Source organism: Pongo pygmaeus, chromosome 11 (genome assembly GCF_028885625.2).
Source record: "Pongo pygmaeus isolate AG05252 chromosome 11, NHGRI_mPonPyg2-v2.0_pri, whole genome shotgun sequence".
Lineage (NCBI taxonomy): Eukaryota > Metazoa > Chordata > Mammalia > Primates > Hominidae > Pongo > Pongo pygmaeus.
In genome coordinates, this window is record NC_072384.2 from 106,077,057 (window position 1) to 106,093,252 (window position 16,196).

A 16,196-nucleotide genomic window follows, 5' to 3' on the forward strand; every position below is an offset into this window, starting at 1 on the left:
TAAGAACCGAGACAAAAACTCATAGGGCGGGCAGGTATCTAAAGCTGCAGCATTGAATATTGTAGCCATGAGCCATGTGTGGCAATTTTAATTAATTAAAATGATTACAGCCAAAACTTCGGTCCTGTTGTCTCACCAGCCACATTCCAAGGGCACAGTAGCTACACTGTATTGGTCAGTGCATAGACAGGGCACGTCACGGTATACACGGCATCATCACAGAATGTATTGGACAACACTGCTCTGGTGCTTTGGACATTCACATGAGAGCAACCTCCAGGGGCCCTTGCTGATACTTTAGTTCCCTGGTTTTGGTATGAACCAAGAAGCAAGTAATGGAGGGATGTGTCTTTTCTGGGATCCCTTGATGGAATGTTCAGTGGCTGGTATCTTTATAGCTGTCTCATTCTCCGTCACTGGATAACTACAGTGAAGTAAGCAAGTAACATGGCATTAGATGGTGTAGGAACTATTGTGGTTAATCAAAAAGAGCATTGTAAGTAAATATTAATACTAAGTAAGGTCAATAATCGTCGTCATTGTAATCATTATTTTTGTCAGGAATGAGACAAAGAAGACGAGATAAAGGGTACTAGGCCAGGTCAGCTTCAGAATCCTCCAGTGTGTGTTCCCCCTAAATGTGTGCTCTTTTATTCATGGGTTGGCCTTGTGAAATCTGATTACAGTATTACTTCAATGACTTTCAATCATGAAAGTGGTAGACAGAAAGAAAACAAGCAAAGCTGATATTGAACAGAGCTTTGACTGCCTAGTCAAAGCCTATGGGATTGAAGGAACAGAACCTTTACTCTAGGTTCAAAAACAAGCTCAAGTGGGAGTAAGTCGAGAATCTTAATGTTATAAAATACCCAAATTTTACAAACGGTGGCTGGCTATTCCTTCAAATGTAAGTGGTAAGATTGTTGACACCTCATTGGGGCTATTTTGATGCAGATTGGGCCATTGAATGAATTCCGTTAGAGTGGGAGACCTTAGCCGTGATTCACTGTGGAGGCGCACACAAGAAGATTAAGTGAAGTGTGGATGGGTATGGTGAGTGGATGGTTGCAGAGAAATCAGAGGAAATAATTGATGAGTGAATTTACTCATAATGGGCTTGATTTTTGACAGTGAGCAAGTGGTGACTGAATTGAAAAGCATCTCTGAGTTCAAAAGATCAGGTGGGACCGATGGCAGCAAACAATCCAATGATTGCTGTTAGATTGAACTGTCTTCAGAAAGAGGTTGCTGTGGCTTGGCTGGGGCACAGACACTGCAAATCCAGAGACAGAACTTCCTGGGCTCTGAACCATGATAGATAATTAAAGATCAGGAGCAGCTTAGCTAAAAGAAAGCCAATAGTCAAGGAATAATTTCAACTGGAAAAGAAAAGGATAGAGGCCCTTCTTTAAGGAAGGCAGAAAAACATCCCTGGCTTTGCAGAAAAAAATAACAGCAGAAAGAAGCTTTCTTTACCCTTTTTTTTTTCCTGCAAATCATGATTGATTGAGTCCCCCAGCAGTGTGTGGATTGATAACGAAGGGGCAGAATGACAAGACTGCCTCAATGGCAAAACCTTCATGAAAGCAGGCAGAGCGAAAAAACAGCTCTGGGTAGATTCCTGCAAGGACTAGGACTGAAACCTTCATGTCCACAAAATGGTCTATTGTAAACCTTGAGAACGTCTTGCTAAGTTTATCCAAAGTCAGTGTTTCCCTTAACTGGTTGCTAATTTGAGGACCTTAGCAGAGATAGGCAGACCTTGGAAGGCCAGCTGAGGGCTGACTCATGTTTTAAGCATGGACTATGCAAAGAGACTACATCTCCTACAGCACTAAATATTCTTTCAGATGGTCGTTCTAGTAGGAGGGCAAGATGCTAGCCAGGAGATGTGCGTGTTGGACAGATGGTGTGTTTGGCTTTGTGATAGCCAGGAGGATCAAGCGGGTGATTTATTTCAGGGTTTGGTGAGGTGTAGACACAACTGATTCCATTGCTGTTGGGCCAGTCGCAGTCACATGTTCACGTGACACTTAAGCAGCTGAAGCCAGATGCAGCCATAAATCGCCAGGTGAAATATCAAGAGACCTTTCCAGAGACAGCAGCAGGTTAAAATGCTGAACGGCCCTGTCTTCCGTACTTCCTCTTCACCCTTTTGAACTCCTGTTGTTCATTCCCAGGCGATTGTTTTCCCTGTATCATTGGCAACAACAGATGTTTTGGGTCAAGGACCCAGCAAAATGCCTCCCAAATATGTCAGGTCCAGGAGGAGAGGGATTGTATCTCTGGGACATTATTTCTTCAATCTCTTTCAGCAATGGAACATATTTCCTTTCCATTGTCTTTTTCTTGGAAGCTGTCCATTGCCGGCATCATAGCCATCAGCTACAAGAACAAGAAAGCAGCTTCCAACAGGCAGGGCTGGTTCTTAGCTGGTCAGTTGTCATGTTCAGGCAACCTCTTGACAATCCAAACGGCTTTACCTCAAGGTTCAAGTAAATAAAAAAGTAGCCCCCCGTCCCCACCATACCAGCTCTTTTCACGGTCCAAGTAATCAGTAGCCACTGTATACTTAGAACATCTTCTGTGTCTGACAGTCGTGGGCCATAAATCGGGAGATTCCAGAAGAACAAACTTCAGTTGCAGCACGTGTTTGATCTCAATATCTATGTGTGGGTGCCATGACTTAAAAGAGCTGAAGCATTTATAATAGCTTGGAAGAAGGGTCAGTGGAAAACCAACACTGCCCTAGAAAGTAGACATTTGAACCATGCCCTAGGAAGTAGACATTTGAAGGGGCAAGGGTTCCTAGGGAAGCAAAGACTACAAGTCTTAATTCTTCACAAGTGAAAATGTCTCTAAGTCAGAGAACAGAAATTGGCTATGCTCCATCAGGGGTAGAAGGAGGAAATGTCTCTAAATGACAGCAGGAAAACTTTAAACTGAATTTAAAAAGTTTCTGATGGTTAGGGTTGTAACCTAGAAAACACACTACAGACGTGGCCTATGGAAACTCCTTCTCTGGAGAATTTAAAGCAAAGGGTGGACAGCTGTTCTCAGATGCTTTTGGCACGGTTCCTCTGGGAGGCAGGACTGGCCTGCCCTAAGATCACTTGAGGTCCCACTCTTGTTCCAGGATCATGTAATATTTTATTTCATCTACTGTGAAGCAACACAAAAGACCTGTGGTGATGGAAAACTTGGGGCTGGCTGGTTTCTGGAGAAAGAGCAGATAAGGGAAACCAGTCTTATTCCAGAGAACATCTTTACTGCCCTCATGCCAAACATACTTCTTTTTGAGTCTTGGATTGGCCTTCCTGGGTTATTGGTGGTCTTTTTATCCTTTTTGTTTCCAAGTAAAATAAAGGCAAGCATAGGAGGGAGTGTGTAGAGTGATATTAATAGTAATAACTTTTCCTGAGCTCTTAATGTGTCCATGTTATTGTGCAAAGCGCTTTTCATGGCTCATTCCATTTACTCTTCCCCCAACTCTACGCAGTAACACTGTCTTTGTATCCATTTTACAGATGGAAAGACAGGCTTTAAAAGCTTAGTGAGTTAGGCTGGGAGTTCAACCCAGATGAGAAGCTATGCTCTGGCAGGTTTACTCAGTCCAATGAGGATTCAAATCCTACATCACTCCAATTCTCTGATCCTCAGTTTCTTTTTGGTGAAAATGGAGAAGATGGTATTTATTTTGCAGGGCTAGATTTCACAGGGAAGGTGACATCAGTGGGGGCAGGTAAAGCCTCCCGTATGATCGCACACAGGCAGCAGGTGTTCAATGTGTTCATTCCTTTCCCCCTGCTCTTCTTCTCCCTTCCTTGGGCTTTTCCTGGTCTGAGTCATTCCTTCATGATGTCCCTGGTTCTAATCAGGCCTCTGTCAGTGACAGGCGCTTTGCAGCTCAGCATCTCTCTGACTGATGTCTACTGCTAATTCCTTAAATTTACATATCATCTTTCTTCCCTGGAGCTCATAGCACTTAACAGACAAGTGGGGCACAAATGATTTAACGAAGTGAAATCCAGAGGCCTGCTCGTCTGGAGATTCTGCAAACTAGTGGATTAGCTCAGATGTCAGCACTGAATTATGATCCTTCAGCTGCTTGTGCTAAGCATGCCACTAGCATTAACTCCCTGGTCTTGCAGTGGTCCCTTAAATCATGCATAGAGATTGTCATTTTATTGTAAGAGGGAGAGGGGAGAGAAGAAGAAAGGAGAGGAGAGGGGAAGGGGCTACCTGGGAAGGTGGATCACTGGAAGGGGCAGACTGTGAAACCTTTGGCCTGGCTGTACCTGGAGTTTTAGTAACAGGATGGGTAAATAGAACAGACCCAGATACAATCCATTCAGCCCATTTCTTCACACCTCCACGCACATTTTACTTACCAAATTCTAACCATGATGCCATGATTTCCCTGCTGCTTAAGAATGTAAATTCACACAAGTGACAGTATCTCTGCCAAACAATTTTCAGGCAGCAAGTGGGTCTTATTTGCGAAACTGTGAAGGAAGAAGGCTGAATAATAAATCTCTAAAATCTGGTTTCCTTTATATATGAGGTGGCAACAGTAAGGGCTTGGAAATTACCGGGAGCGTAGGAGCATTTAAAGGGTTCTCACTGGTGTCTCGGTACACTGGGTGCTTCCACAAGCCACCTTGTCATTACTGGTACACCTCACCTTTGAAAGGGGCTGTTGGCTTGGGAGGGTAGAGGGAATTGTGAAGGGATTATATCTAAGGGATTATGAGAAGCTAGCTGATTCTCCTGTCCTCATTTCCAATGTATAGCCTCATATCATTCTTTAACCGTGTATTTGTCATTCTCCATTCATCCATTCATTCATAGAAACAAAATCTTCTTGAGGAGTGGCATATATATAGCACTATCTAGGGGTAGAGAGAAGAAGCAATGTTAAACCTTATTATTTGTAAGACCAGCATTTACAATATAACTGGGGTGATAAAAAAAAAAAAAGACACGAAAAAACCAGTTAAATTATAATGCCAGGCAATGAGTGATTACCTTCTGAAATCCATGGAAAATAGCCTGAAGTCCTTTTAAAAACAAGGTAAAATCAGCAGTACAGTCAGTAAATGCTAGAGTTCTTGAGAAAAGAAGGGGATTAATGTTGCATGTGCCAGAATAGTTAGGAGAAGAACTAGCCAAAGAGACGGGGTAGATGGGGTGGTTCGGGGAGTGGAGAATTACAGCTAAGAGGAGAAAAAGCAGCAACGGGCCCAGTGGGGAAGCCAGTTTGCCTCAAACAGAGTGTGATTGATTGCAAGGACTTGGGGCAAGCTACCTGCAGAGCAGCTGAAATAAAGAACTTATTGCATGAAGGTGGAAAACCTGCAGTCAGGTCTGGGCTCTGCCATTGAAGTTGCCTCTCTACCTTGGACAAATCACTTTAACCTTTCTGAGCAGTTTCTCCATCATGTGCAAAGTAAGGTTAGTAAGTCCTATCTCATAAGAATATAGAAAGGATGACATGAAATATTGCATGTAAATGTGCTTGTAACCTGTAAAGCATTATGCAAGAATGAGCTTTAATTATTATCATTAACAGCAGTAATAGTAAGATCTGATAGGGGAAGCATAGGTTTAGAAGATCTTTGAGGGTCTGATTTGGCATCAGTGTATCCTCCCTCAGCAGACACCATTATTAATTCTCTTCTGTAGACAGCTGCCTTTTAGTTATCTGTGCTGATTTTGGCCTTGCAGAGGTCACACCTTGTGGGGTATGTAGACAGATGTGGCTTTGTATGGTTGAGGAGGCACAAACTGGAATCCCATATACGCATACTAAATTGGTCTCATTTGACTTCAGGGGATCATAGCTTCTGAAGCACTAATCCCAGAGGCTCTAAACAGGAAGGGGCTTAGGGGAGCAGGGAGGTAGGTGAGACAGCTGGGGAGCCGAGAAGGAAAGAGCTGTTTCTGGGCCACTGATGGGAGGCCCAGCACAGGCTCAGCTCTCACCTACAAAGGTGAGGTCAGCAGGATTAACAACAGCAAAGCAGCGGTCCAGGGAGTGTTGCATTGATTCTAGGCTCTAGAATCCTAGCTCATCTACCCTGACAAGTCCAGGATATTCACCGTCCCTGTGGAGTAAGAAAGCTCTGTGCACCTGTCCCAGGTTAACATGACCTCACACTAACGTGATCCTAAGGCATCTGACATGCCCACGTTCCATGCTGCATATGTGGTAGAAAAGTGGCCCTGCCATCTTGCAGAAGTATTCAGCCTAAGATGCCCCTATGTTTCGGGGCCAAAAAGAGGTAGTGAGATTTCCTCACCAAATGCCACCTTGTTCTCTGTACGAGTGGCCAGAATGGTCCTGTACAAGTTGGATTTGAAGGTGCAGGTCACACCTGTGTTCTGCAAGGCGTGTAGTCTGCCAATGGCAACAAGAACTCGGTCTTCCACATGAGTGTCTGATGAATTTGAAACTACTCAGCCAAAAAGGCCATTCTCTAAACATTTGGATTGGTAAACTTTTAATTTCCCAGAACACATATATTCTCTGCTAAACACACAGCCTTTGTTAATGATAATGACAGCACCTTTATCACTGGAGCCATATGTGCCTGGCTGTCTCAGAAAGGCCAAGTTCAAGCCTCCCTGAATCATCCCTTTCAGCTCCCACCCTCTGTTCTGCTTGAAGGTGACACTGGGCTTCTGAGTCACAGTCACTAGAGCCCAAGCATCATCTAGGAGCACTGATGGAGACAGAAGGTTTTAAATGTCAGCCATTTGGACAGTGCCCAGCCAAGATGGCCGGGCTGGAAGCATCAACCACCTGGTCATAGTCACCCTCCAATCTAGCAGCCCCTCACCCCCTATAATCTGTCCCCTTGTAATTCAGTTCATCAGATTGCACTGGTCCTTTAGGTGAGTTAATGATGAATAAGATGTGGGTCTGGCCTCTCAGAATCTAGAGGGAGGAGAAGGGCACACACACAACCAGCCAAGACATAAGGCAGCCGTGCCGGGTGCTCCATGTGAAAGAGATGGAAAGGAAATGATACCAAGAAATAGGCAGAAGGGACCGATTTGACCTAGAGACTCAAGAAAGGGCTTTAAGAAGACACAGCATTTGAATCGAGGCTCTGAAGGAGCCTTAAGAAAGGGTCACAGAGCCTGGAGAACAAGGACATGAATAGACCAAAGACACTGAAACTCAGTCCCAACTTTCCCCTGGAGAGGCCACAGCAGCACACTGGTGTCTTTCCCAAGTGTTTATCGAGAACCTCTGTTTGGGTTTGTTTCCGCCAGATGACAGGAATTTCTTGCGGCTGCAGAGTGACAGCCGGAGAGAGGGCCAGTATGCCCGGCTCATCAGCCCCCCTGTCCACCTGCCCCGAAGCCCGGTGTGCATGGAGTTCCAGTACCAGGCCACAGGCGGCCGCGGGGTGGCGCTGCAGGTGGTGCGGGAAGCCAGCCAGGAGAGCAAGCTGCTGTGGGTCATCCGCGAGGACCAGGGCGGCGAGTGGAAGCACGGGCGGATCATCCTGCCCAGCTACGACATGGAGTACCAGGTGGGGTGAGCAAAAAGGGAATCTTGTGATCCGTATTTCAATATTTCAAAGGGCGAGTCCATTCATCATTAGGGAACGTGGTTAAGCGCTACTGTTTTCATTGTGTTTCTCACGTTGCCATGGCAACTGAATGACACTCTTATTTGTTATTCAGAATATGCCTATCTCTACACCCAGACTTGGTTCTTTGTTCCTCCTGTTGCCTTTTATATTGCTGAAATCTTCTCCAACAAATGTTTCTCCTCTCCATTTTATTTTAGATTGCTATCAGGTAGGCTGACAAAGGGACACAGAAGCCAGAGAAATAAACACAAACAAACCCTCCACACACAAGAAAAGAGGCCTGTGGAGCCCCTTCAGATCTGGGGAGGAAATAGGATAATCTCCCAGACCTGTCCCAGGCAGCATGAACACAGGAAGGGGAGCGGGGGCTGTTGGCGCTCAGTGGCCGGCAGACGTCAGAGGCTCCTGAGTGAGGGCTCTCTCTCTCTCTCACCAGCTCCCAGAATGGAGTTCTGTTATCTCTGCCCCACAGAGCAGGAGACTGAGGCACAGATGGGTTTGTTCAGCCGTGGTTGCAACTTGGGTAGGAGTAGACACACTGTGGAAGAGGTGACTGAGAACCAGCCAAAGCATTAACCTTCTCCTGCCCAGACGAGGAGCAGCAACAGATGGCTGGTGCGGCAGCCAACTGCTCACCCAGCTTGCCAGAGGACATGTGCTAGTTTGCAGAGAGGAACCTAGGGAGGGCGAGCATGACGAATGATTGAAGACCACAGAGCCAAGGGGCTTCTGTGTACAGCCTGCAGTCCCTGTCCCTTGAGGTTGCAAGGCATCCTGAGACCCTCCCCACCCCCATCTGGGTTCCCACTTACTCACCTGAGTGCGTTGTATTGTAACTACCTGTTTGCATTTGTGTCTCAGCCATTAGATGGGTGAGCTTCTCTGGGCAGAGATCTTGTCTTACTAGGTTTTGTTACTATCCTTATGTCCAGTGCATAGTAGGTGCTCAGTAAATGGCTGGTGAAAAAACAAATTATTTTCCTCCTAGTTGTAATAATGAAGCCCTAAGGCAACTTATAATAAGGAGCACAAAATTACCCCCACCTACTTGTGTCTTCTGAGTTTTCAAATACCTGGATTGGGTATTTGAAAGATTTATGAAACAGGAACCTCGAAAATAGTGAGGGAAGTTTCAACCCCCCTTTCAATAGTCTCTGATTATGGCCCTTTTAATCAATACATTCTAGTTACTGGACAACAATATCCACCCCCTTGTTATATTTTCTTATCCCCTTAAATATGCATTTGATTTGAAAAAACTCATTTTAAATTAAGATTTCAAGAGCTGTAGCCATGTGGTCAACAGATGTGTACCAGGTGCAATAACACACACACACACACACACACGCTTTAAACTGCAGCTAACAGAAACTTGGAAATCCTTGCACTGTTTGGAGTAGGAGACTCAGTTAACCATGGCTCTTATTATTCCGGCTTCTAGATTGTGTTCGAGGGAGTGATAGGGAAAGGACGTTCAGGAGAGATTGCCATTGATGACATTCGGATAAGCACTGATGTCCCACTGGAGAACTGCATGGGTATGTGAATATCTGTCTCTTCATGGTTCTTTCAAATAAGACCCCAAGGGCTGGGATAAGCAAGAGCAGGCAGGACACCATTTTCCAATGCAGTCGTTACCCAGTGGGTGGGGCAGCCACAGTCTCTGCAAGGTAAGGTGTGGGTATAGTTGTGTCTTAGGCTGGGTTCACGGTGGGAGGGGGTGTGAGGTGAGAGGGAGGCTTATATCCCTGTTCCCAATCAGAAATAGACATGCACTAAGTACATAGAAGTTCAGGGTGCCAAGACCCCATCAGCAAACCCCAGCTTTTAGCAAAGAAAATGCTAGAGGATGAGAGCAACTGCCAGTCAAAATTATATGCTGGAAAGGTTTGATGGATTTAATGGAAGGCTTCACTGGTGAGCAAAAATAGCACATATGTTATGTAAGAGTGATAACACAATTATCTTAGTAGTTATTTTACGTGAATGAATTGCAGAGCAAACTGTGGCATTTGAAGTAAGATTTCAGATTTTTCTTTAAAACGAATACCTCTAATGCCCAAGATCCCAAAGTTGTTGTAGAATTAAACATTGCAGCCCAGGTGACTGGCACGAGAAGGATATCATAACCATCATCTTGGTCAAAAGCACCTGAGCAGCCAGTCCGCCTGAGATGCACACATTTTCTTCAGGGTATCCTCCTGCAGATGAGGTTACCCTGACTGTGTCCATCAGAGCCATGGACATTCCCCAAACCGAGAAGGGAACCCTGAGAAGGCAAGAAGGCTGCTTTCAGTCAGCAGAGTGGCTGCAGTAACTCACCAACTGCCTTTCTTGGCACACGAGCCCTGGTGTGTGTGTGCTTGATGATGTCAGAAGCACCTGGGACCACCCCAGTCCCTCCGGGCAACTCTCAGGCCCCAGGCATCTCAAAGTAATCCAGGCTCTGAGAAAGTAATCAGCAGTAAGTGACTGATTACAATACTTTAGGGACCCATTTCTCAATGAAAGACTTTTTGTTCCAAAGCAACTTTGAGAATCCCCCCTCCTCCGCCACCACCACCCCACGATGATGATGTGTTAGAGCCAGCCTAGAACATGTGGAAGATGTGGGGCACTTTCCATGGAGTGGTACAAAAAAACCTAGTGCAGTCATGTTTATCATCATATTCATCCAATTATTCACTCTATGTTCACCCAATTGTTTCTTCCCTTTAACTAAGTCCAATTTTTTGTTTGTTTTTTTCCAGAACCCATCTCAGCTTTTGCAGGTGAGAATTTTAAAGGTAAAAAAAAAAATTTTTTTTTTGCATGCTTTTTCCTTCCCCCATGTGATGTGAATTTGGTGGGGGGAATCAACCTCCAAATTTGTCAAATCTCGCAAGAGAAAAGAGACGCCACACCTTCCTGCCACTAGATGGCACTAGCAACACCTGTAGATGCGGGGAAGGGGATTGAGAGCCTCACTGTCTCTTGTTTAATTAAAGTTTAGAAGCCTATTAATAGAGACAAATAGGTTACAGATAAACCTTTCAGCCTTGCATTGTCCAACGGGGAGCAATGAGGCTGAAAATGCAGGGGTGGTGAGAAAGGAGAGACTGTGGGAAGACTGAACCAAAAAAAAAAAAATCAATATAAATTAAAAGTGAAATGAAGTGACAATGATTTATTTTAGCCTGAAGATGGTTTCTTTCCAGTTCTAGGGTACCAAGGCAGCGGTTTCAGTTAACCACAGAGCCGAGGGGCTTCTGTGTACAGCCTGCAGTCAGTACCTGCAGTCACCATACCTCAGTGAGGTACGGTGGCAGGCCGCTTGTGAGGGAAGGAAGTTAGGAAAGAGACACAGAAGTGGTGCCTCAGGAGAAAGAGTTACCAGATTTAGGACCTGGTGTCCAGTCAAGGGAATAAGGAGGTGCATTCGATGACTGAATGCACTTTAAATGCAGGACTGAAAATCAGAAAGGACGTGTTCTCCCCCAAGAAAGCAGAGAGAGCAGAGCAAAGTGAGAAGAATTGGGGATGCTTGCCTCAACCAGGTTAAAAAAAAAAAAGGCCTCCAGCCTTGGGTGATGGCAATGTTGTTTGTGCTGTTACAGTGCAGCAGATTTTACATTTTGCCCCCTTTGCAAACCTATTAGCTGACACTGCTGAAGTTCCCACACTGGTTTCTAATGCCAAACATTTAGGAACCACTCTAAACGCATCACTGCAGTTGGCCTGAGTGTAAAAGCGCACACAAAAACACCCTCATCGAATGGTGGGGGTTCTTCATGACCTGTTTGACGCCAGCAATTGTGAGGATTGCTGTGCCCTCTTTGTACTGGCTGGGTGGGAGCATTGCAGAGATAAGGGCAGCCATTTTTATATCTGCCGTCTAGACTCGTTGTCTTCACTCTCATTAATCTGTCCAGCTCTGGGCTAGAAAGAGATGAATTCCTGGTTTGCCACCTAGATGTGCTCCCTGACTCCAAATCATCTCACCCAATTTGCCACTCATCAGCTCTAAGACAGCCAGTGAGGAACAAAGCTGCAGACAACAGGGGAATGACAGACCGACATAGAATATATTGCCTTTCTTACCCTTCTTCGCGTCCCTGAACCCCGTGCCCACTCCCTGTCCCACAGTTCTAAAAGTATTAAGAGTATTCATGTGCATACACTGGTGCTCTCTGGGGGTGAGGTTTATGTTAATGTAAATCCAAAGTATTGGAAGGAAAGCTGAGAGCCAAACTGAACGACTTGGATTACAGTCGAATTCGAGTTCTAACCTTCAGGACCCAAGGTAATGCTTATGTTGGTAAAGTGAAACCTGTGGATGTTGTTTCACCTGACTCTCTTTGGGTTGTGGAGACTCACATCTCCCAGAAAGGCTGGGTAAAGACGTGCCAGCAGCTGCTGCAGACACTGTTCTGTGTGCACACCGTGTCGGGCCATGACTGACAAGTACAGTGGCTAAGTGCTAAGTGCTTCACTTCCATAAGAGAATAAGCAGACCAGGGCACGTACATTCTCCTTGAAACTGTGCTTACCATGAGGCTTCACAGGCCATCCATGCTTTCTTGTAAAAAATATATACATAAAATCTCATCTGAGCGGCAGTGCTCATTTAGCCAAAATAAACACAGGGCTTAGTAACTTGAAGGTAAGAATTTCCAGGGTGCTCCTGGTGGGCCGCTTTGAGGCTAAGCAAAGGCAGTGCACAAGTTGCATGGATTGGGCCATGGCTTTCGTCCTGGGGGATGGCAAGCATCTTTGGGAAGAAGAAACCAAGGCTTGAGGAGCAGAGACTTGGCCAATGGACACAGTAAAGAGCAGAATCTGAATTGGGAATGGAGAATTTCATTCACCTTGGCACATTTTACATGGAGATCTGAGTTGGTAACCAGATGAACCTAGTGCCATGGGTCTCTTCTTTCTGGCTGAGACCTGTTTGACCACAGCATGCAACTCTGCCTTGAGCAAACTTTTCTGTTTGAGAGAGGAGAGGACTGTGTGTTCCATCTAACCTAGTGACTCATATACTATTCGTCTTATGGTCGGGACAGCAGGAGTCCTCTCTTGATCAGGGCATAAAATCAGCCTTTTCACTCAAAAAATGGAAATGGAGAAATCAGGTTTGGGCAGGCAAGGTAAGGGAAGTTGATGTTGAAACACTACCAACCATAGGCATTTACATTGTTAGTATGTTTTTCAAATTGGAGTGTTTTTCTTTTCCCTTATAAATTAATCATGCAACAGAAGTAATCTCATTCTTTAGGAGCAATCAATGTATAGGTAAATCTTTAGGGAAATACAATAAAAGTGGCCTTTGGACCTGGAGTTATTAGGTGATCTCAATCTTTTATATTTTGAAGTATCTTTCATTTTCTGCCTCTTACTGATTTCTTGCCATGCAATATTTTAATTTAAATCATCCTGTGTTTTCTGCTGTGTGTGTGTATATACATACATACACACACACACACACACACACACAGTGTGCCAAGATGTGAGTCAGTAATGAAGAAAAGCCTGGAAGAAAAAGAGATCTGTGTTGAGAAGGGAGAAAGAGAAGAGAGAATGAATAAACTGTGTTGTCATGTGATTTTTTAAAAAGACCCTTTTTTGTGGTTGTTATGAGTCACATTTTAAACAATGTAGCCTGGGTGTGCATTCTTTTCTTTTCTTTTTTAAAGCAGTGGCTATAAACATGGTGCCGTCATGTATCTTTTTCTAGGATTTGAGCTTTAACAAATGAAAAACCCTGTGTATAGAGGGGGAAAAGAACCGAAAAGTGGTGTAATTAAGGTGATGGATTATTTCCTCTTACCCAATACTTTCTTTTTTCAATAAAAGAAACAAGAACAATAAAGAAGCCAGTAAAAATATATAAAGCCCATAATCAGAGTTCTGGGGTTGTTGACCAGCTGGTTATTTTTAGCAGCTCACCTTGGAGGCAAGAGTTTTTGTTCGTGTTAGAGGCTGTGGTTTCTGAGCAGAGCAGGGGCAGAGAGACGATCTGGTGCCCTACCTGTTAGAGACTCACGGAAATCCCAGCTGGGTGCACCTGTGGAAGGTGGTTGTCAGAGGGAAGGATTCAGAATGACTGTCCTACGCTAGTGGATGCTAAAAGGAACATCAATATCTCCCGTTTCGGCTGGGAATGTGGGGTTTATGACTCAGACCATTCCTAAGGTCCAGGGGCCCCATTTCTCGGGTCTCCCTAGGTGCCTTTCTGCAGTCCTCCACAGTTCTCATCCAGACAAAACCAGGAGAAAGTGCACATCCACAGCTGTCTCTTGGGCATAGAGGGGAGCAGTATTAAGAGAGGCCCATTTTGTGGGTAATGCTGGCTGGCATTTGACTCTATTCCTTAGGCTTTAAGTTCTGTTTCTTTGGTGCCAACTGGCCAATCTCTGCATTTTGCACCCCCATCTCTCCTTTCCCATTCCCACCCTCACCCTCTATTGCCTGCCTCCCAAAGCTTTGTCCGCCAGGGTAAGGTCCCCCATCCCGGGGCCTGGCCTCACATTCCCTTTCTCCCTGGACTCCCTTCCTCTCACGCCTCCTTCTCCTAGAAGCACTTCTGAGATGCAGAGAGAGTTAAATGGTGCTTTTGCACATAACCGTCTGATGAAAGGCAGAGAAGTGTTCCTAACCCCTGCCGGGGTTCCAGATAGGCAGCTGTAGTGTGTGAATCCTCCTCCTTGCCCCCACTCCCTTATGTCTCCAGCTGCCAGATTAAGGCTAGGTGTTGCTGAGCAAGAAAGCATGGAGATCAGATGTGTGAAGTGGGTAACTGCTTGGCGGCCATCCTTCCCCGGGGACACAGAGGTGTTCTTTGTGAGGTTCGCTGGAGCATGCCACCTGTCCTGCTACAAAGGCCTGACACGTCCCCTCTCCATCAGTTTGCCACTCATGTAAACAACTGCCGAGGTCAGCTTATCTATGGGTGGAAGAAAATGTTTTTCACCAACTTTTCTCTCCAAGAACATAGGGACAAGACTCAGTTTACAGAAAGTAGCATAAGTGCCACCAAAGAGTGTGAAGCGTCCGAGACTTCAGCCAGTCAGAGATCTGAATTCGGAGGCATTTAAAAATGCCTTAGATGTGGGAGCAATCCACATGGTTTCTGCCAACTTACTGAAAACATCCCGGCGCCTCCCGCCACACCATGCTCATAAGGCAGATGGAAAGAGTCATTTCTCAGGGATGCCTTTGTGCTTGTGCGTCTTTTTTCCAAACACATCAGAGGGCGTGACCACATTCTTCTACTATCTTCTGTAAACTTCTCTAGAGGAGCCAACCTTTTTCATTTGTTTAATCTCACAAATTAAATAAACCTTTTATCTGAAATGTTCTTTCACCAGCACTTCATTTTTAACCTGTACAGAAAGGACTGTGCAGACAGACCCGTCCTAAAACAATTCTGACATGCAATGAGCCTTTTTGGAAAGAGAAAGAGAGAAGGCTTACCCTTGGTGTCTTTCAAAACACTTCTTTTGGAAACCTGGGTGACTCCCCCAGGTCCAGATGATATTTCATAAATGCAGCTACAGTATATGCTTTCTCATTTCAGTGATTCAGTGAGAAACTGACTTGACTGAGACACGCCAATCCTCAGACAGGTTCAGACAGAAATAGGAGGCAGAAAGGAAGAGGGCTGTTTCCTCTTCCCTCCCTACTTGGTTAGAGCAAGGAATCTGCAAACTTTTTCTGTAAAGGCCAGATAGTAAATATCTTGGGTTTTACAGGACATACAGTCTCTGTTGCAAGTACTCAGCTCTGCCATTGTGGCATAAAAGCATCCATAAGCAATATGTAAACAAATGAGGGTGTCTGTGTTCCAACAAAACTTGATTTACACAAACAGGCAGTGGGCTGGATTTGGCCCATAGGCCACAGTGAGCTGACCCCTGGGTTAGAGCACAGGCTGGGATTTCGTCCACCTGGTTCCAGCCGTGACTCTGCCACTTGCTAGCAGTGTACAGTTCCTCAGAGGACCCTGGGCCATCTCTTGGGTTTCACTGAGTGCTGCTCTGCCCTTCTCCACAATTATCCTCCAAGTGAAACCAGGAGAAAATCACTTGTCCTCTCAAGTCCTCAGGTCTCCCTTTGAAGGGTCATGAGGAATAAACAAAATTGATTCATGTGAAGCCCGTAGACCAATGGTTAACACACAGGAAATGTCCACTCAGGGTGGCCGTTGTTACAGACACGTTTCCCAATTGCATAGTAACCCTATTTGCAGATAGGAATGACAGGAACACTACCTCATGTGTAATTGTTTTTCTTATTTTCTCCCATGCCTGGTTTCTCAAACTTTATTGTTTCTCAAAATTCAAATTCTTTGTGTTTGCATTGCTTTTCTCTAGGGGGTCTCAGAATTTTTACAGATGGGAGCCTGTGCAACCTTGCAAATGCACTTGGAGTTCAGTTATTGACTATTTTAAGTATCTGTTTCTCATTATCTCACACAATGGGAAAACTTTGTTTAGAATTTGGGGTGGGAATTAATGAAAAATAGTTCAGGAATTGAAAGCATTTTCCAGTTGAAAAAAGACATGTGAGTAAGCGGTAGAAATTAGATCAATCAAAGGGAAAATTCAG

The 16,196-nt window shown here is 45.0% G+C and overlaps 1 protein-coding gene across 9 annotated transcripts in view; it reads left to right on the forward strand.

The window, feature by feature from the left end:
- Positions 1–16,196, forward strand: part of NRP2 (neuropilin 2) — a 115,754-nt gene that overhangs the window by 74,373 nt on the left and 25,185 nt on the right. For 5 of the 9 annotated variants that reach the window (XM_063647807.1, XM_054478837.2, XM_054478839.2 and 2 more), the window contains 3 exons: positions 7,282–7,544; positions 9,049–9,145; positions 10,358–10,378. In XM_063647807.1, coding sequence (XP_063503877.1) covers positions 7,282–7,544; positions 9,049–9,145; positions 10,358–10,378 — 381 coding nt within the window. Of the gene's footprint in view, positions 1–7,281; positions 7,545–9,048; positions 9,146–10,357; positions 10,394–16,196 lie in introns of all 9 variants that reach the window. The other 4 variants (XM_054478836.2, XM_054478838.2, XM_063647803.1 and 1 more) reach the window with 1 other exon arrangement.